Source organism: Corythoichthys intestinalis, chromosome 11 (genome assembly GCF_030265065.1).
Source record: "Corythoichthys intestinalis isolate RoL2023-P3 chromosome 11, ASM3026506v1, whole genome shotgun sequence".
Lineage (NCBI taxonomy): Eukaryota > Metazoa > Chordata > Actinopteri > Syngnathiformes > Syngnathidae > Corythoichthys > Corythoichthys intestinalis.
This window is the reverse complement of record NC_080405.1, coordinates 47,652,422-47,675,402: the sequence shown is the minus strand read 5'-3', so window position 1 is coordinate 47,675,402 and position 22,981 is coordinate 47,652,422. Positions and strand designations below refer to the sequence as shown.

Genomic DNA, 22,981 nt, shown 5'->3' with positions numbered 1-22,981 from the left:
TCAGAATGTGTGACCAATTTTTTAAATTAAATTTTATTTTTAGAAAAAAAAAAACATGAAAATTATCACCAGTTACTTTGTCAAGTAACTAATTACTTTTACATTCAGGTAACTGAGTAACTAACGCAATTACTTTTTGGGAGAAGTAATTTGTAACTGTAATTAATTACTTTTTTAAAGTAAGATTAACAACACTGGTTCGTAACGCCGTTATATTCTAACGCCGTAATTAACAACACTGGTGGAAAGTAATGTGTACCTCATCTAAAATTTATTTTGAAAAGACCAAAAGGAATCTCCCGTCGTGTTCTTCCGCCGAGCGGCGAGCGCCACCATTCAGTCAGTCACCATGGTGGCATACAACACAGATGATCGCAGTGGGAGAGGCGTAGAAACTAGCTAGCGCAACACTTTTCCGATCCTTCATTCCGAAAGCTGAGCAGCATGTTTCTTCCGTGAGTGACCCGGCTTTTTAAAAGAAATGGGCAGCGTATTGTTATCGGCGGGTTAGGCTTTTTAAGCCCGATTCCCCCCCACCTTTTTGTCTTTTTTTGGTCGCTACTATCAGAATGGCGGTGGTGAAGTGTACATAATAAAGGGGAGGCGAATAGTCAAGACCAAGTTCGGCGAGGCTCGGTCTAGCACCGGGCAGAATCCTGGAGCCCAACCCGGGTGTGAGAGCTTGCTACTCGGTTTACGGGGGAGCGAAGCAGGGGTCCGTGGGCCTGGGGCTCCGGGGCACTCCCAAAAGCCTCTAGCCCCGCTCGCCTCTTCGGGCAGACTGCCAAGCGGCTCTCGGAACCCAAAGGAGGAGGCCTTTCTTTCTTTTTCCTCAATGTTCCACATTGTTTTTGGAGCTAAATTAACATTTTGATCGGGATTTAAGCAGAGCTTCCACTTCCAAAACGATGAAAATGGCGTCCTATGTGGATAACAGCTTTCGGGAAGCGGTGATGATGAACCCGGCGGATAGGACGCAACAGGTTTGACCGTTTACCTCTCCTAATTAAACACGGTTTTTAAAACACCGAATTAACAGTGAATGCATGCTTTTAAGTGTTCGTGTCGGGTCACGTATGGTTCCATCCCGCTTAAGCCGCCTATCAAGGCGGATAATCGGCGGCTACTTAGCATAGCAAGACGTGCTGCCAACAACAACAAAAAGTTGTCACCACAGTTACATTCCAGATGATTATCTCGTGCAAACATGATAAAAAATTTTGAACATTTGCCACTTTAGTTGGATATCTTTTAATGCGTGTTTCCGATCTCTCGACCATTGCAATTCAGATTTCATAGATTTACATTCTGGAAATGTAGCATTGAAGTGATGTGTACAGTGGATGTACCATTTGTGCAGTTTTTTTCTGGATTAGAATCTAGGATATGAGTGACCTTTTTAGAGTTTGCATTTCTTTAACATTTCAGAAACAACACCAAATACTTTAAATTGTCCAGAGATTTGCACGTGTTGACATATAGAGCAAGTAAAGGGCGCACCCCAAAATCAATGGGATGGGCTTCAAGATCACCTGCATCCGAGTAAAGAGAAATTCTCCAGAAAATTGATGCAAATACAAATGTTTCAATCGATTTCCCTTGGATTGAACACTTACCTTAATTGCTAAAGAGGTTTTGAATGTTTGTGGAAAACATACAGAAAAATAAAGCACATTTGTCAAATAGAAATAAAAAAATTGCAGTTATTCCAGACTAGGCATGTGCTGATATGAGATTCAGTATAAATATCAAAATATGACGGTATCACGGTATTGCAATTACAGCTCTAAAATGTCTTACTTTGAGATATCTGGGTTTAAAAAAAAAACCTCCTTGAACCAGATTTTTAATTTTCAAAACATATTAGCTAATTGGAACGTATGTAAACTGATAAGTTAAGATAAATTTGAAAAACAATATTTTAAATAACATTAAAATGAATGCAGTCCTTTCGGTGAGCCTTAACCCACAGCCACTGCTCAAAATTATTACCATCAGAACAAAAAAAAAATTGAATTATTTTCCATAAAAAGCAGGGGTGTATGACTCGTATCATGTACATTATACACTCACTCTCTTTCTCAACACAGACAGTTGCCAGAGAGAAAAAAAAAAAGTTTTACCACCGCTAGACACACTAAACACGCTGGAGTTAACTCCAGTAACTGGTAGCTAATTTTTCAATCGATTTCCCTTGGATTGAACACTTACCTTAATTGCTAAAGAGGTTTTAATGTTTGTGGAAAACATACAGAAAAATAAAACACGTTTGTCAAATTGAAATAAAAAAATTGCAGTTATTTCAGACTAGGCATGTGCTGATATGAGATTCGGTATAATCCCATTAAACCAAAATATCACGGTATCGCAATTACAGCTCTAAAATGTCTTACTTTGAGATATCTGGGTTTAAAAAAACCTCCTTGAACAGGATTTTAAATTTTCAAAACATTAGCAAATTGGAACGTATGTAAACTGATAAGATAAATTTGAAAAACAATATTTTAAATAACAGTAAAATGAATGCAGTCCTTTCGGTGAGCCTTAACCCACAGCCACTGCTCAACATTATTACCATCACAACAACAAAAATTGAATTATTTTCCATAAAAAGCAGGGGTGCATGACTCGTATCATGTGTACATTATACACTCACTCTCTTTCTCGACACAGACAGTTGCCAGAGAGAAAAAAAAAAAAAAACACGTTTTACCACCGCTAGACACACTAAACACGCTGGAGTTAACTCTCGTAGCTGTGGGAAATGTTCATGACCGTGTTTACTAACCTTTAATTTTGTATAAATGCGAAATCATATTTGAGGTATTGCCTTCTCGGCAGCCACTCTCAGCAAAGATGTTTTACATGTCGGTTGGCCCTCCTCCTCTAAGCCATGGCCGTCTGTAACTTTTCTTTAGCCGAAGTATTCCCATACCATCGATTTGGTTTTCTTCGATGGGGGAAAAAGTTCAGGAGTTTCACCTCCTCCAGCCAGAATGTAGCACAGCTGACTTACTGACACTGAGCAACAACCTGTAGGAGAGGGTTGAGCCTTGCAGCTGCAAGCGAGGGATTTCTCCATGCATTTTTGGGACATAAAAAAATAGCCAATGCCGTAGGGACGGTATGACGGAAAATTTTTACAGATTTGAAACCTTGCAGTTTTCATACCACGGTATACTTTAAAAACTGGTTATCGGCACATGTCTACACCAGTCAAAGAAAAAAAAGATTTTTGACATTAAACTAGGTAATTGCAATTTGCAACAGGTACATACGATTTGCCTTTTCCCACTCAAAAAATCCAAGAGCGTTTAACTTTGTTGCCTTGATTGACGTTATTGAGGCTGTAAATACAATTTTAGTTTTGGATAACTCTTGATAACATAAAAGTGAAACAGTAAAATTATCTCAGATTTGAAAAAAATAGAATCAATAGTTAATGAGCAATTGAGACTTCCAATGTTGTTGTTATACAGAACTACTGCCAAAAAATAGTTAAAAAAAATATTGCGGACAAGAATTCAAGATAATGAAGCTGAAAACATGAAATAAAAATATACTAAAATGAATATTCCCCGAAAAAGCAAAAAAAAAACAAAAAAAACAAGGAAGTTACAATGATACTCCTAATGATATAAAAAACTTATTTTATGAAAATGGCCAGTAACATTTGACCATAATATACAAATATGGAGTAGGAAAAGAGGATGGTTTTAAATCTAAAAAAATGTAAACAATGTTTCATGAAAAACTGCAATTGAGTAGATAAAATTTTGATGAAAGAAAAATATTATCTGAAGCATATCCATAATACTAATGAGTAGGGCTGTTAAATTTATCGCATTAACGGGCAGTAATTAATTTTTGAAATTAATCATGTTAAAATATTTGACGCAATTAACGGAATGACTCGTTCATGCGTTGCCTCAAACAGTTTACAAGGACGCTGTTTTAGCACATTGAGAGCATAAAGGCAGAAAAATGCGAATGGACACAGGCGTTCATTGGACTGCACCTTTTATTGGCTTAAGCGTTAGCAGCCACTGCTAACTGTCATGGTTGCTTAACTTCCCAAAAGACGGATCTTTTTCTTAATACGCTTAATTGAACACAACGCCGAACATATTGTATACCATTTGCAGCCACTACTGACAGTCATGGTTGCACAACTTCCCATCATGCATTTGGTTGGAGCAGGAAACAATCTCTTTCTCAACACGCCTAATTGAACACAACACTGAACATACTGTATAGCAGACAAAGTCCGGCGCGGGGGCCAAATGCGGCCCGTGGTCAAATTTCATCCAGCCCCCAGCCTCTGTCATAAAATCAATAACGTCTGGCCCACACACAGACTTAATAAATTGGTCAGCAGTACTGCTGCCAGCATATGAAGTAGCGTACACACTAAATGCTGCACCTCATTTAACCACTAAAAGGCAGCAGCACTCTAAGCAACATTACCCCGTGTGACCTTTTACTTCCAATTTTCTAAAATGGCGTTAATCAACAAAAAAAAGAAAGTTGACGGCCGACGCTTCAAGGATAGGTGGAAATTCAACTATTTCTTCACTAAAATACGCAACAACTGTGTCTGCCTCATTTGCAAAGAGACATTTGCTGTTTTTTAGAGTTCAGTGTGAGGCGATATTACCAAACAAGAAACGCTGACATGTATGACAAGATTACAAGGAAGATATGTAGCGAGAAATTGAAGCAACTTGAAGCTAGTTTAATTTTTCAGCAGCAGTGTTTCGCAAGAGCCCGAGAGTTGAAAGAGAACGCCACATAGGATGGTTGCGAGATTGTTGAAATTATTGATAAAAAAAATAATAATAATAATTAGGGGTGTCAAACGATTAAAATTTTTAATCGAGTTAATTACAGCTTAAAAATTAATTAATCGTAATTAATCGCAATTAATCGCAATTCAAAAAATCTCTAAAGTACGCCATATTTTTCTGTAAATTATTGTTGGAATGGAAAGATAAGACACAAGACGGATATATACATACAACATACTGTACATAAGTGCTGCATTTGTTTATTATAACAATAAATCCACAAATGGCATTATTGACATTCTTTCTGTTTAAGTGATCCATGGATAGTACTAGACCTGTAGTTCATAAAAGACATATGTTATAGTTACAAGTTATAGTAATTTTATATTAAAACCCCTCTTCATATTTTCGTTTCAATAAAATTTGTACAATTTTCCATCAAAAGTAGAGTTAATATAATAATAATAAGAATTAAAATAACAATAATAAGAATTGAGTGACCAAACTCTGAGTAATGCCAGTTTACTTTGCATTGTTGTGAGAATAGGGCCTCATTACTACAGACTGAAGTGCTTTTCTTTTTGTGAACATTATTTTTTTTTGAGAGATAGCAATATTATTTTTGTTGTGCTTTCACTAAATGATACTTCTGTTTGTTGTGAAGGAGTTGCAGAAGCGTATGCCAATAAACGGAGCAGCCCAAAGAACGCCTGTGTCCACTCGCCTTTATAAAAGATATATCTCTATCTTACCCAAAATACAACAAGAGACACATAATTGCCACTAAAAGAAAGCAAACTTACCGAAATATGTGTGGAGCACAAAGCATCAGCATAAACGTCTCACAACTACTAATTCTCCCACTATTAGAAGGAACAACATTAGTATGGAACGGCGCTGCGCTGCCCCCAAGCGGCCAGTGGCATTCTCTTCACTCTTAATGTCCATAAACGACCTCATTGAAATCTGTTTGAGGCAATGCGAGAGCGGCTCATTCAGTGCACGCGTTAATTGCGTCAATTATTTTAACGTGATTAACTAAAAAAATTAACGCCCGTTAACGCGATAATTTTGACAGCCCTAATAATAATAATAAAGCAAATGTGACACACATAATGGATTGCTAAAATTTGCTTAAATATATTGTTCTACGTAAAGGACGTCAGTCAAGGTCGGTCCCCCACATTTTTACCACACCAATGTTGAAATTATTAATAAAAAAAAAATAAAGCAAATGTGACACACATAATGGATTGCTAAAATTTGCTTAAATATATTGTTCTACGTAAAGGACGTCAGTCAAGGTCGGCCTCCCACATTTTTACCACACCAAATCTGGCCCCTTTCGCTAAAACTTTGGACACCCCTGCTGTATAGCATTTGCAGCCACCACTTACAGTCATGGTTGCACAACTTCTCATCATGCATTTAGGCGGAGCAGTTAAGTCGCTACAGTATCATTTAGTGAAAGCACAGCAAAAATAATATTCCTATCTCTCAAAAAAATAATGTTCACAAAAAAAAGAACTGGCATTCACAATCAAAATAGCAATGCAAAATACACATAAAACTTACTCAGACTTTGCCTTGGCTAGATCAATTTAAAACTTGCCATTGACACTTTGTGGTGTATTTCAGTCACCACAACAAAAAAAACTAAACCAAAACTATTAGTTTATTTTTTGATTGAAAATTTTACAAATTTTACTAAAACGAAAACATCAAGAGGGTTTTTAAAATGAAATTACTACAACTAGTACTCAAATTGATCTCTTAAGATCTACAAGTCTTTCTATCCGTGGATCCCTTTAACAGAAAGAATGTTAATGCCATCTTGTGGATTTATTGTTATAATAAACAAATACAGTACTAATGTACAGTATGTTGAATGTTTATGCCTTTATCTTTCCATTCCAACAATCATTTACAGAAAAATATGGCATATTTTAGAATGGTTTGAATTGCGATTAATTACGATTAATTCATTTTTAAGCTGTGATTAACTCAATCAAAAATTTTAATCGTTTGACAGCCTTATTAACAACACCAATGATACATGAATTTCACACAAAATCTATTTTTGTTGAAATGCGGAATCACAAACAGGAGAAACAAGAAACAGATCGGTCCCTTTTATTGCACTGCGACTACAAGCGAGCATGTGTGTGTGTTCTTTCTTTCCGCTCGAGCGCCACAAATTGATGTTGCTTTTGCACACAATAGACGATCAATAGGCCACCGCTTGAAGCAGCAGGACACAGCCGGTGGCGCTAAAGCATTCAGCGGCAGCAATAGCGATGCCCGCATGGAAGCTCGCTTGCCACATCGTTATGCCCTCTTTTATTGCCAAGGAAGCCGCTTGGTTTCGACAGCTGGAGTCAAAGTAGTTTTGTTTTGGCAATTTAATTAAGACTGATATTTTAATTCGTCTAACTGGTAAGGAAAAATAATGTGACAAATCATTACACCTTACAATAGAGTTAATGTAATATGGTCATAATATCAATGCAAGAAATAAGCCCGAGATTTATTTACTCTAATTTTTAGTAGGCAAGGACCCAATGTGTTGCAGACTAGGTTCAGAAATTAACTATGACCACCTGGCTCGCTCCCTTAATGTCTCAACAGCCAATAACAACAGCTCGATAACTAAAGGCAACAATAAGTTTGCAATTATTTTTATATATTTTTATACAAATGTTTTTTAAGCACTGCAAATGTAATAATTATGATATGAGATATTAAATCTCATTCCGTTTTAGTTGGTGTCTTCCCAACGAAGAACAAGAACAAAGTGAGCAAAAACCTGAGACCCTTTGCCATCGCAAGAATGCTTACCATATTACAAGGACATTTAATGTAGTGAATTATTTGGAAGAAATAAATGAATACAAAATAAAATATACACAACTCTTCGACAAAAGTAGGGCTATATTTGAGAACACACAAGATTTTGAAATATCCAGAAGGATTTGGAAAGTACAAATGTTGCAGAAAGGATGGACAAAATTACACAATTAAACGATTTAAAATATTTTTCTAAAGATAATGTGTAAAAATACAAATAGATGGACACAAAAAAGATAAACATGAGGAAAAATAATTGGATAAAAAGAAGAAAATGTCAAGTTAAGAAAATAAATATTAGCAAAAAATATATGAATATAAATAACATGAATATTACAAAAAAATGTTTAATGTTATTTAGTGCTGCAACGATTAATCAATTGACTCGAGTATTCGATTAGAGAAAAGACTCGAATTAAATTTTGCTGCTTCGAGTATTCGTTGAATTAAAATGGTGTTGTAATGGTTTATTTTGAAAGTGTTTGCATTTAGTTTTATTGATTTGGGTGGATACGCGGCCCTCTTATCTATCTCATTTCACGTAGCTGCATCCAGCTGCTCCCTGTTAAGACCAACAAAAGATGTTTTTGTTTGAGCTAATGCTTTTTTTCTGCATTTGTAATTTAGTTTATAGGTATATTTAGCCATTTTTATGGGAATATGTGTCTGAACCATTTGTTAAGAGCATTATAAAAAAAGTTAGCATTTTATAGCATTTAAGGTAGCGGACTTTTGCTATGTAAGTTAGCCAACTGTTCTTTTGTTGTACATAGATCCTTATTTATTTATTTTTTAATACCGTGTCAGCTCAGGTATTTTAATTATTTATGTTCCTTATCCGATTACTTGATTATTCGAAGTAAGAAGTTCATTGATTAATCGACTACTAAAATAATCAATAGCTGCAGCCCTAATGTTGTTTAAAAAAAAAAAATGTTTAAAAAAAAAAAAGTATATATTCTTTTGTATTTTTTAAAGAAGCAATCAGTCTAAATAAAGTTGTATTCATTCTTTTCATATTGTAATCCTGCAATAACACCTAAACTTTCCTATTTTGCAATTAAAGGATATAATAATTTTAAAATTGTAAGTACTATGTAAACCCAAAGGAAACACAGGTTTCCAAGGGAAAAATACAAACATTATTAGAATCACAACCCCCCCAAAAATACCTGATAACAAATTATGACACTTTTGATGCAAAAGAAATAGTAAAAAAAAAAAAATATATATATATATACAGTGCCTTGCAAAAGTATTCGGCCCCCTTGAACCTTGCAACCTTTCGCCACATTTCAGGCTTCAAACATAAAGATATGAAATTTTAATTTTTTGTCAAGAATCAACTACAAGTGGGACACAATCGTGAAGTGGAACAAAATTCATTGGATAATTTAAACTTTTTTAACAAATAAAAAAACTGAAAAGTGGGGCGTGCAATATTATTCGGCCCCCTTGCGTTAATACTTTGTAGCGCCACCTTTTGCTCCAATTACAGCTGCAAGTTGATTGGGGTATGTTTCTATCAGTTTTGCACATCGAGAGACTGACATTCTTGCCCATTCTTCCTTGCAAAACAGCTCGAGCTCAGTGAGGTTGGATGGAGAGTGTTTGTGAACAGCAGTCTTCAGCTCTTTCCACAGATTCTCGATTGGATTCAGGTCTGGACTTTGACTTGGCCATTCTAACACCTGGATATGTTTATTTTTGAACCATTCCATTGTAGATTTGGCTTTATGTTTTGGATCATTGTCCTGTTGGAAGATAAATCTCCGTCCCAGTCTCAGGTCTTGTGCAGATACCAACAGGTTTTCTTCCAGAATGTTGCTGTATTTGGCTGCATCCATCTTCCCGTCAATTTTAACCATCTTCCCTGTCCCTGCTGAAGAAAAGCAGGCCCAAACCATGATGCTGCCACCACCATGTTTGATAGTGGGGATGGTGTGTTCAGGGTGATGAGCTGTGTTGCTTTTACGCCAAACATATCGTTTTGCATTGTGGCCAAAAAGTTCAATTTTGGTTTCATCTGACCAGAGCACCTTCTTCCACATGTTTGGTGTGTCTCCCAGGTGGCTTGTGGCAAACTTTAAACGAGACTTTTTATGGATATCTTTGAGAAATGGCTTTCTTCTTGCCACTCTTCCATAAAGGCCAGATTTGTGCAGTGTACGACTGATTGTTGTCCTATGGACAGACTCTCCCACCTCAGCTGTAGATCTCTGCAGTTCATCCAGAGTGATCATGGGCCTCTTGGCTGCATCTCTGATCAGTTTTCTCCTTGTTTGAGAAGAAAGTTTGGAAGGACGGCCGGGTCTTGGTAGATTTGCAGTGGTCTGATGCTCCTTCCATTTCAATATGATGGCTTGCACAGTGCTCCTTGAGATGTTTAAAGCTTGGGAAATCTTTTTGTATCCAAATCCGGCTTTAAACTTCTCCACAACAGTATCTCGGACCTGCCTGGTGTGTTCCTTGGTTTTCATAATGCTCTCTGCACTTTAAACAGAACCCTGAGACTATCACAGAGCAGGTGCATTTATACGGAGACTTGATTACACACAGGTGGATTCTATTTATCATCATCGGTCATTTAGGACAACATTGGATCATTCAGAGATCCTCACTGAACTTCTGGAGTGAGTTTGCTGCACTGAAAGTAAAGGGGCCGAATAATATTGCACGCCCCACTTTTCAGTTTTTTATTTGTTAAAAAAGTTTAAATTATCCAATAAATGTTGTTCCACTTCACGATTGTGTCTTACTTGTTGTTGATTCTTGACAAAAAAATTAAATTTCATATCTTTATGTTTGAAGCCTGAAATGTGGCGAAAGGTTGCAAGATTCAAGGGGGCCGAATACTTTTGCAAGGCACTGTATATATAGAAGAGCAAAACTTATTAAATAAAATTACGCAAAATAATACACCAGTAAGGTATTTCTTAAATAAAATGAAAAGGACTTTAAACAGTGAAAGAAAACAATAAACAAACGGGTAAGAGGCGAAAAGGTAATCAAATTAATGTAAAAACAATAAACCCAGCCCTCAATTTCTTTTTGATTATCAAACGCTTCTGTCAACCAGGTCATTTTTCGTGAAAGAGCTTCTGCTTCCTGACTTAATTATCAAGTCAGATTGTCAATTGAATGTAAATTGAATTTCACACGGAGAAAAAGGTGGCATTCACAGATGGGGAAGTGTCGGGCTTTGTCATTTTCTTGGTCGCTTTGAGGTGGAGGCGTAACCCCTTCCATGCCGAGATCCTGCAAAATGGCACTGTTCCGCATGAATAGAAGCATATATCCTACTATTCGAGCCAGCGGGCCAGCCGCTTTATCCTTCAGGTGTTGACGACATCCCTTTGGCGGGATTAGCGAACTGCCAGCGGGATCAAGACTGGCCCCGGTTGACCCTAAGTCTCGCGCCGTTGCCGCTTGGCAGGTAAAACAACTGAAAAAGCGTTCCGACGTCCTCTTCGGATTCGCGGTCCATCAAAGCCCATTCAAGCTGAAGCCCTGCTTGACTTTAATCGGGCCCAAGCACCAACTGTTGCGAGAGCCCTATTGTAATGCAAAGGATTATTATTAGTTTTTTATGGCAAATAAAAATGGCCAATTTGGAGGCCTTAACATGTAAGAAAACTCACCAAAATTTGCACATACATGTGGCTTGGTGTAGATTTAGATAATTTTGCGACGTTGTGAAAAAAAAAAAAAAAAAAAAAAAAACGGAACAAAATTGGCTTATTGGCGCCCCCTTGAAATTTTCAAAAAGGCCTCTCCTATTAGGCTTTTTCAACATAGAGCGATGAAATTTGGGGAGTCAATACCTTGTGCAAAACTGCTCCAAAAAGTGTCTGCACCCATATTCCAAACCCAACAGGAAATTGGGTTTTTGGATTGATTTGAAAAAATATGCAATTTGAGTCAATATACAGGGTGCATATTTGAGACCTTGGCCTCAAACCTAGGGAGTTAGTTGGATCCTCCTCAAAATTGGTAAGACTATTCATAATACATATGAGATCCTAAGTTATCTCAAAGTCGGCCATTTTTTTGGCAACACGCCAAATTCAGTAAATGACGAATAACTCCCTGATAAACGGTTCAATCTTTTTCATAATTGGCATGTATGTGACGTATCCCATCCCTAACACGACTGCGTTGAAATATTACCCACCCTCGTCTCTGATGAAGGCGTTGGTGTTCGTAGGTGTTCGCCGAAACACGTCAGGTAATTAAAACATCCTAAAACAATTGTCTGGGATAAAAGACAAATACAACTAATAATTACCCATTCTCCTCCAAGGGAAAAAAATCAATTGACCTCAAACCTGCATCAGGGGAGCCTTAAGACATGTGTTCAGGTGCCTTATGAAAAACATTGATGCTTCGTTGAAGCAGAGGGGTCCAAACAGGAAAGCAAAAATGACCGAGCCATAACTTGGCAGACTTACAACATGCCTGTGCGCAAAACTTCCCGTGCTTGGTGAGAGTCCTACACTGACTGGTCCTGTAGGGGTCATATGCATCAACTCTGCAGCGCCAACTAGTGGCAACAGAAAGTCACTCATTTTACTTATAGATGTCCAGTTCTTTTCAGGTCGGTCATTGTAGTTACAAGACGTTTTGTTTTGCTAGATTTTCATGTCCACATGTCTCGATCTGTTGCCGTGAAGACCCTTTGTTAGCCATTAAAAGGAGGTAGATTTTTCTCGGGACTTAGGCAGTTTGTCGAGCCACAAAATTTGGCACACTTGGTCAAATTGGCCCGATTAAAAGATTCATTTTGATTTTGAATAAGGGTGTAGCTGCACAGCTCAATAGCGCCTCCTTTTTTTTAGAAGCCTCTTCAATAGGGGTTTTTCCTCCTAGGTGTGTGAATGTATTTCTAATCCCAAAAAAGAGACGCATTTCAAGCCTGTTAGGTTCTCATGAGATTGTTAGAGGGGGACGATCTGTCACCACCCTGACCTGCGTGACGTCCGAGTTTGTGTGACGTCCGATTTGTGCCAGATTTCGAGGGCCTGTTCAGTCCTGCTTGTAGGCCTATTTGGGATCTAGTTTTTGAAGCTGTGAGAAAGAATAGTGTTGAAATGTCTTTTGCTGATAATACAGACTGTCTCGCCAGCAATTACCTTGACCGATGACCGGTCATGTCTGTTAGTCTTCAGCCAGGTGGGCAAAGTTAAAGGCTAAAAGTGGCATCCACCATGGTGACAGCATTCCTGCCATACTTGCATACTGGCAGAAACCAAAGTTACACACACAAAAAAAAAAAAACAGGGAGAGATTGCTGCATGTTGTAAAACCATTTAGGGAAACCAGGAAAAGTGTCAGGATGCATTTTGAACTCAAACAGGATGAATGGCTGCTAAAATGGAAAAGGAAAAGGTGGGTGGGGTCATTACTTCCTTCCCCGGTTTTGTCGCGGCGTCAGGATTTTGAACACTGAACCCACCCGAGCGACAAGGGATTTTTCCACCCGGCCAAACTTCTAGTCGGCCCTGGAGTGATGTTGTCATTTATTCATCTTTTCGGAACCGCACTGGCTCTACGTGCCGCGGTCGTCGCGCTGACGTTTTCCCGCCGGGTTTAAATATAGGGGGGAAGCTTTCGGGCAAGGCTCGTATAAAATTTGCAGTCTAGCCTTATCCAGGATTGTCGTGGACTCGTAAAAAATCCATCTTGACGCCTCGTGGATGTGTTAAACAGAACGATTATTCTATTAAAATGATGGATTGTTTAATTTCCCGACAAGCGTTGCAAAATCGCCGTTGCGGATATGTCAAATGTGTTCACAAGTGTGACCAGAGACCACATTTACACTGTCTGCAGCTTCTCAAACATACCAGTGTGTAGCCCTTTGTGCTAAATAATCCACACACAAGACAAATACAGACCAGTTTATGTTTAAACTGAGGTTGAAGCGAACAAAGCATTGATTGAAGCACTGAATTACGTAAAGCTCTTGAACTTGGGTTTATTTGTTTTTAAGAGAAGTTTTAAACTTCATTGGGTTGGGTTCATGGTGCTGAATGTAGATGTACTTTTCGATCAATAAGGGTGTGACAATAATTTGATACTGTGATATAGCCCTATACTTTGTACACTAATAAGTTGCTACCAAAATTTTACACTGGAATAGTGTCTATGTAAACTCAGTGGCTGCCATTGATGGTGCTAGAAGTCAAATTCATTCTGACTGAGAGGGGTGAATTCGTTCACATCAGCATTCAAAGTCAGTCTTCCCAGTTTAAATGAATGAATAGCTTGTTGTTTCCCCGAGATAGTTGGATCGTAGAATAAGGTAGATTGATTTCATGACCCGTGTACCCCTGGCGGCTGCTTGTCTTCCAATGCGGGGAAGCTCCCGCCTCTGAGTGCTTTGTGACGGTGGAGGGTCTCAGTGGCATCCGCTGTTCGGCAGGGAAGGAAACTAGAGTGCCAGAAGTCAAGTCTCCAAACACGAGCAGCTACAATAAAATAAAACGCCAGAAACAGAAGCTTAATTTTTCGCTAGTCATTTTTAACAAAGCAAGTGACGCTAGGACGATGATGAAAGTCTCAAGTTCAACTCAGAACAACGGAATGAAAATTGAAAAATGCCTCCCGTCGATGTTAACCTGACAAAATCACTGATTCGCTCATTTCTCTGTCAATCAAAAATAGGCACGTGCCGGTTACCGGTTTCACGGTTTACCGTGGTGTGAAAACGTCGCGGTTTCAAAACCACTAAAATTCTCCGTCAGACCGTAGTACGGTATTCGCTATTTTTCATGTGTCAAAAACGCAGCCAGAAGTGGCTTGGTGCGGCAGCGCTCACCCCCTCCCGTTTGTTGCTGTGTGTGAAAGTGACGCTATCGGCTGGACAGCTAGCGAACCCAAAAACAAATACTCCAAACATAAGGTGTACTTTTCTTCAATTTATTGAGCTCTCAAATCGTGGTAAGTGGAATATACAAAATAAATACATTTAAAACGTTGTAAAATTGTATTTTTCCATGTGTGAGTAGCTTCAACAGATTAGCATCATGAAAAAGTTCGCCAAAAACAAAACACACATTTTCCTTTCAAATTCAGTATACAAACTAACTAAAAGCTTACAAAGACTAATGTTAGCCTAGGCTTAGCTGGGAGAGCAACTTCGTCGAGTGTTACAGCCGCAGAGTGAGAAAACAAGCTTGATTCGCTTGAATGAAGGGGAAAAAGGGATAGCGTCAAAGATGGCAAATTGCGAATGATGAGCTTGCCCTAAGTACAAATCCTCGTTCGCTGGATCAAGGAGAGGTCTCTCTCCCAATGTTTTTTAAAATTTTTTTTAAAAAAACATTTTTTTTTTTTTTTTAAGATAAAACCTTTCCACAACAATATTTACATTTTAACTAACTTAAACATTTTAACTAACTTATTAACTAATGAATTCTTTATGTTCTTTTTCACACAAAGGCATGACATCATGTAGACCAGAGTTGACACAGTGGCTGAAAATGGCGAAAATTTCAATTGAGCTTTTTCACCCTCAAAAAAAAAAAGTTATGCAGTATAATTAAAAAAAAAAATTATTCAGAAGTGTTTTTACTTTTTTATAGAAATTATTTTGTTCTTGCTCTAATCTTGAGCAACTTGAGCTGTGGCTGTGGGTATAGTCTATACGTTATATTTATTTTAATTTTATTTAAAATATTTGTTTTATCATTGATTATTTATTTATTTTAACAATATATTCATGTTCCAGTTTGCAACTATGTTCGGAAAAATAAAAAAAATCCTGTTCAATGGAATTTTTTTTTTATTTTTTAACCCATACATCTCAAAATATATTTTGGAGCTATAATTGCAATACCGTGATACCGTGAAACTGCGGTATTTTTGCTCACGGTTATCGTACCATCAAAATCTCATACCGGCACATGCCTAATCAAAAAAGGATTCCGCCACAGACAGAGCATCCAATCATCATGCAGAGAAGCAGAGCGTCCGGGCCAACCGAGCCCGGACGCCTATAGGTCCCCAGAGACGCAGAGTGTACAATGGACGGGATAAACCCAGCCTGTAACCAATGATTCAACTCGTTTTGCTGTTGTGGAACAATACACACTTAACTCTGGAGAAGCACAGCGTCCACACTGTTCATTCATTCGCGCAGCTTCAAAGTCTTTTGATGAATGAGTGAAAAGCAAGCCGCATTGTAACTAGGCATTAGAGGTGTGCAAAATTTCCGATTCTTAGATTATTCGCGATTCGGCCGTGGAAGATTCGAGAACGATTCACAAACATCCAAATTCCGATTATTGAAATATGCGAAGTAAAGCGGAAGTACACAACACTCAGCGCGCCGCGCTGTCTTCGGGACGGAACAGAGCGAGAGTAGCTAAACATCATGCTTCCCATTACCCGGCCCCTCGGGTAATGCCAATGCTCAACTCACGGCTCTAGCTCAACTCATGCAACGAGATAAAAAAACACAACAACATACCTGACTGCTGCCGAAAAGCTGCTACAAGTACATCCATATAATGTTACGGTGGATATCATTTATACAGGACTAGATGCAATATAGATTTGGCAGCGTTAGCAGCACATCTACAAAAAGCTAGATGCGGGCGTTATAAACGGCCGCCATCTTAAAGCAGTACACTTCCCTGCAAGGCTGTTGTAGCGAACGTTCCAAGCAAACCTAATTAACTTTTTATCTAAAATACTCCTAAATCGGTAAAATATTGACTTGAATCTATCTTTAAAATAGTTTTAAAACTTTCACATGTCGAAAGCAGACAAAAGGGAAATTATGGAATAACGGGAGCAATTTTAACAAATTTTACGGTTGATTCACAACATTAAATTAATTGAATGTAGTTTAAAGCTGCTGATACAGAATGGGGACTGGAGTTTTTTATTTAATGTTATTTTTGTATATTTGTTTACTGCTATATGTTAACTTGATACTGAAATAGTAGTGTGGTTTAGCCTGAGAGTATTTTTGAACAATTTTGGAACTAATGTACAAAACATTAAAAAAAAAAAAAAAAAAAAAAAAGAGAAAAAAAAAAGGAGGGGGGTGCATCAATAATCGTTTTATAATCGAATCGGAGCCTCTGAATCGTAATCGAATCGTTAGGTGCCCAGAGATTCCCAGCTCTACTAGGCATGTGCTGGTATGAGATTTTGACGGTATGATAACCTTGAGCAAAAAATACTGTGGTTTCACGGTATCACGCTATTGCAATTATGGCTCTAAAATGTGTTATTTTGAGATGTATGGGTTAAGACAAAAATCCATTGAACAGGATTTTTTAATTTTTCACAACATATTTGCAAATTGGCAGATGTTTACAATGGTGGAAGCTAATGGTAGAGAGGAAACTAGTTAGCAGTCTTGTGGGAACCTGTGGGAGTGGGAACCTCTTGGTACCTCACGATACGATACGGTTTGCGATACAAAGCTCACGATAACGATGATCTGACGATATGGCGATACAACGATTATCGATACAGTTGGTCAGGAAATCATTCTACGATATTCTACAAACCATGAATAAACAGAAAAACAAGCTTCTGCTGTGAATTGGAATGAGTTTATCACTTGCAGACGTCCAATCCATTTGAAGTGGGAGGGTGGCAGCGAATGAACGGTTCATTCGCTGCCACCCTCCCACTTGCTTGTACTTGTCATATTTGGTGAATGAGAGGTCTTCATTTTTGTCAAATTGGTTTTATGTCTCAATTACGAACTTCCTTTTAAATAGTAAACTTCAGTCTCATGTGAGCAAACTTGCTGAGCTATGTGTTCATCTGTGCAACATCTGAGCCTTGTGCTGTAAGCTGGTCCGGAGAGACTACTGAAAAATTTGCTCATGAGCTCATCGTTTCTCCACGCGGCGCAATTGGTAACGTCACGATGAAATGATTTAGAAAGTGTCTCTTGAGACCTGACTAGCTTTTCAATCCTGCCTGTTTATGTACAACGGATTCCCTGAGTTATGCGAGTGTTGCATAGTTGTCGGAAGAGATGATGAAACTTGCGATTTACGCACCAGGTGAAATGTTACTTCAGGAATGTGTTGCGTAGACAAATATTCAGTGTGATTCTTGGCTTATTCTTCTTGTCTTTGTTTCTCCTTGAACTTTGTGGCTTTTTCAGCCACATTCCAAGTTGGCCAACTCACTCTGGAATGGGAGATGAGTTTTTAATCCACCCCTGAAACTTTGCCAGTTATGAGTTCGTTGTCAGTGTTGTTTTTAATTTCAGAATCGGTATGTAGTAAAAACACGCACTACAGCTACAAGAGTAACAATACAAACAGAACGGCTGGAGGCTGGTTGTCTTGATGGAACAAATGGACGCTTCAGATTCCGGTATCAAGATCGGAAATATTTATGACATCGATCGTTCATAGTTGATAGTGTTTCAGTCATGTTTTTGTTGTCTGCCTTCAAAAGATTCCAAATAGATTTGTGTCAGAAATGTGGTTTTAAGAGTTGTTCACACAGGATCATGTTTGTTATGCTGTGTATTTGCATTTTTTTTGTCTCAAAAAATTCAGTATGTGTATAGTTTCAGTACAAACCAGACTCTGGCCTGGTCCCTGCTTTTCGCTATTTATTCACACTAGTGCTGCAACGATTGATCGATTAACTCGAGTATTCGATTAGAAAAAAAGATTCGAATTAAATTTTGCTGCTTCGAGTATTCGTTTAATTAATGTGGCGTTGTAATGGTTTGTTTTGAAAGTGTTTGCATTTATAGTTGTATTGAATTGGGTGGATATACTGCCCTCTAGTCTGCCTCATTTCATGTGGCTGAATCCAGCTGCTCCCTGTTAAGACCAACATAAGCTAAGTTTTTGTTTGAGCTAATGTTTTTTTTTTAAAATGCACTTGTAATTTAGTTTATAGGTATATTTAGCCGTTTTTGGGGGGCATATGTGTTTGAACCATTTGTTAAGAGCATGGTAAAAACAAAAAACGTTAGCATTTTATAGCATTTAAGCTAGCGGACTTTTACTATGTAAGTTAGCCAGTTGTTCTTTTGTTGTACATAGAGCCTCATTTATTTATTTTTTTATACCGTTTGAGGCTCAGCTCAGGTATTTTAAATTTTGGTTTCTTATCCGATTACTCGATTATTCGAACTAAGTAGTTCATCGATTAATCGACTACCAAAATAATCGATAGCTGCAGCCCTGATTCACACATTAGAATTTAAAATCAATCCATTTTACCATTAAGAATGATACATTTTCACAGTTTAAACATTTGACCTGTCATCTATGTTCTTTTCAGAATACTGAAAATTGGCACTTCCACATCAGTGCATTGTTTTTATTTACAATTTCATTATTGTGCCGTCTTTTGGGAATCGATTTCAAAGCTAACACAGAGTGAGAACCTCTGGGTAGCTCACGATAACGATGATCTCATGATATGGCGATACAACGGTTATCGATGTATCGGTCTGGAAATCATTTTACAAAACAACGAATAAACAGAAAAAGAAGCTATTTTCGTCCTTCTGCTTTGAGTTTATTACTAGCAGACGTCCAATTCATTTTAACTGGGAGGGTGGTCTCCTATTCGTTCATTCGCTGCCATACCTCAAATGTATTGGACGTCTTTTGTAATCAATGGCAGTCAATGGGCATTTCAGGTCATTTGCTGTTGATTTTTTTGTCACTTCTTGTTGATTATGTTTCCAGAATCGGAACTGAGCCAGGAATAAATTGACAGTTACTCGAACTCTACAGGAAGTGACAAGTAACTGCCCTGAAAATCGGAAAGACTGGCTGCGAATGCTCTGGCATAGACTTCACCATCAGTTGACACGAAATGGGGCGCGGGGCCGCTCCATAGGGGGCCTATTTACAAAAAATTTAAATTCTAATGTTTTCCAAAACCAAAGCCGCTAGCGACCTAAAACCAAAACTGGCACCTCCCTTAGGCGTATATGAGTCTCCATGAGCATCAGCATCAAATAATTAAAAGTCGTTCCCGAACAAAATCCCGATTGTTTTATATATAAGAATAACAAGACTTAAAATAGCTATAAAATTGTCACATTTTACGCTCGATGCACAAAAATCACCTATATTTTCAGGATCAATAGTAATTACATATCGTATAAGTTTTTGCCTGAAATAACAAGTTCATTTTTTTTAATATATAGTGCAATTTTGACAAAAGTTTTCAACAGCTAATAAATCACTCAATTTTCACATCAGAAACTTAATACGTGAGGAAATCATGCAGAATCTTCTTAATTTTACTCAACGAAAGCAAATTTTGCATTTTTTCCAAATAAAATCGCAACTTATTTAGGTTGAATTCCAATGTCGCTATTGCTTCAGCACGTCTTGCCGGATATCTGGCTCTTGTTGTTTTTTTGATTGAAATGTTACATAAAATAAAACGCGTAAAAGCCCAAAAATTTTTTTTGTATGGACGCAGAAATGTCTAAATTACTCGTTTTTTTGCCAAAAAACGGGAAGTTGGACAAAACTTACCTGATTATTTGAGTGTAAAATTACGCTATGTATGGTTACAAAATCCATCGTGGCGGCCATCAAAAACAAATAGCTTTATAAGTTGAAAATTCTTGTAAATAAGTGCAAAAATCCTGGAATTTCAATAGATATGAACGTTAAACAGTCTAAATTCTTAGTTAAAAGCAAAAAAAAAAAAACGCAGTTATCATTCATTTTACGCAAATATTTTGAGCTAAAGTTAAGCTAAGTTTTTCCATACATTTCAAAAGTGCATGCATGGTGCTATTTTATATAATAATTACCTTAAATCCTCGACCAAATCACTCTTGAGACACTCCTGCCTGCTTGTATGCACAAAAACTTTAGTCCCGTTTCCACCTAAATCCGGCATGTGTTTTGAGTTTATAGCATTGAAAGCTCCACGATACTTTGCCTCGCCCGGCCCCCTACGGGATGCCGTGGTGCAATGTCTGTAGGAGCTCTCGTCAACTGATAGTGAAGTCTACAGCTCAGGTTCGGAATGAACGAACATTCATTCACCTTCTAGTGTAGGGCTGTCCCAAACGACTAATTTCCTCCCGATTAGTCAGCCGACTATTTTTACGATTAGTCGACTAATCTAATATATATATATATATATTTTTAACTATTGTAATAATGAAATTTTTGTTGAAGCTTATTAATTCACAAAAAAAACATTTTGGAACACCTAAATTCTTTATTAACGTGTAAATAAATAACATAAATACCAATAATAAATCACAAACAATGAGGTCAAATGCTGCTGGCATTAACTAGTGCAAAAAAATGTAAACGGAAACACTGTGACTTAGCCTCTTTAACAGGAGTCAAAACAATTCTTACTCTTTTTGTGGTATGCCTTTGTCTATATATCTCTAAATGTTAAAATGAATTGCAATGTCCCGGACAACCATTTTCAGAATACTTTGTGTGAGTTCATATGCTTTTTCTGGTGTGCATTCCACATTTTTGGGGGATGGGAAAAACTGTTAAACCTTTGTTTGTTTTAACCTGAAAATAGAGGGCACACTAAAATATTACCACAATTATTTTGAATGAAAGGCACACATACCCACAGTAACAAAAAATAAATACATAGTATTAATTTTATAGGATACTACTATGTGTAAAACTTTATATTAAATAACATCAGTGCAGTCATGGATTACAGTAAGCAGGCCAGTGGTGTTTCCATATATATTTTTATTATATTATGTATATACAGGATATATGTATATATTTTCCCCAAGTGGGAGCTTCCATGATCCTAATAAATTTAATAATAATTTAAAAAAAATATATTATTATATGAATTATTTTATTAAATAAAAATGCACGTTGATACGACGCACATAAAGGCAAGTTCCATTTAAAAAAGTTGTATGGACTTACAATCCGCTAGCTTGTTGTTTCTTGTTGTCTTCAAAAATTACACTTGGGTGACGGCACTTCAAGTGTTCGTTGATAGCCGACGTGCTACCGTGGTATGCGAGCCCAGCTTAGCAAAGAGTACACAAGCGGCAGCCTCCATATCTTCCTTGAAATAATTCCAGGCTCTGGCTATTCTGGTCAGCTTTTTTGGCTTTATGCCGCTTTCACATGTTACCAACTCTGCCCGTTTTGGAAATTGGCGGTGTTTTTAACTCCTCACCGGCGATTCACTTGGCTCGTTGTCGTCGGTTCGTCTGGGTTCGTCCGATTTCCTCCTCGGGAAGGCGGCGGCGTGCATAAAAACACCGAGAGGCGTCGGATTGCTCTTTATGGATACTTTTATTGGCCAAAACAAAAACGTGGGGTATGAAGCCACTCAACTCGGCGCTACCCGCGCACTTTTCCAACTCACCGATCTCGCTCCCTCTCTTTCGCTCGCTCGCCCACTTTCTTCCTCTTTGCTCAATCTGACAACGCCGGTCACATTGAAATAACAGCGGCACCCTTGGGGGTGCCAGTAACAACCGCTTGTATCGCGAGCGCCCGCCATTTTAAACTTTATCCGCATGTAATTTTTTTTTTTTTTAACCCGTCATTACCCGTTGACGGTATGTTTTGCCCGTCGACGCATTTACGTCATCGATGACGTCGACTAGTCGGGACAGCTCTATTCTAGTGGACAATTTGGTAGCAACTTTGTGGTTGGTTTTTGCTTTGCTTGTAATTGGTCTGTTTCATTCGCTTGTCAGTTGTCACCCTTGTGTAGATATTAGGGCATTCTATTCCTACATTTTCAGTGAAACTACAGCATCACTAAGATATTAACAGTCTTGTTTTTGTAAGAAAATTCTGTTCTTATAATCCCGATTTCGAACAGAGGGGTCTTTGCAACCTCTCGGGTTATACCGTATGTAGGTCAAACATATTCTTTTTTGACGTGCGTCGCCTTCTTCTCGTGTGATTATTTTCCTCCTCGACCTTGTGTTATTTTGTGAACCTTAATGCAGGCTTTCAGTTATCTTGTCACCCTCAGGGTCACACTGTGCGTTTGTGTTTCTACCCACACCAACTAACACGTACCTAATAGCGTCAAAGGCATGCCCCAGTTGCTTTTTGTTCGCATTCCTTCAGATATTTATAAAGTAGGAAGAAAAACAGCTTGGCAGTCAGAGGCGCCAAAAATTCCATTGGTCCTCGTCGCGGAAAGCGGCAGCCGAAGCTCCGCTCGCGGCCACGGAGGGGGAACCGCAATCTTTGCATGCTTAGCCCAAAAACCCACGAGGCTGAGAAGGATAAACCCCTTCTGACGTGCGCTGTTTACACGGACGCGATTGAGTTTCTCTGTAAGACTTGTCGTAAGAGGTGGGAGAGTTCTGGCTTGAGGTTTGGGGAAACGTTTGGGGAAATAAACTCCAC

General features: G+C 38.1%; 1 protein-coding gene across 7 annotated transcripts in view; it reads left to right on the top strand.

Annotated features, from left to right (window-relative positions):
• Positions 1-335: 335 nt before the first annotated feature.
• Positions 336-22,981, top strand: part of rapgef2b (Rap guanine nucleotide exchange factor 2b) — a 247,410-nt gene continuing 224,764 nt past the window's right edge. For all 7 annotated transcript variants that reach the window (XM_057849822.1, XM_057849819.1, XM_057849816.1 and 4 more), the window contains exon 1: positions 336-983. In XM_057849822.1, the coding sequence (XP_057705805.1) occupies positions 909-983 (75 nt within the window). In that variant the 5' untranslated portion in view covers positions 336-908. The remainder of the gene's footprint in view (positions 984-22,981) is intronic.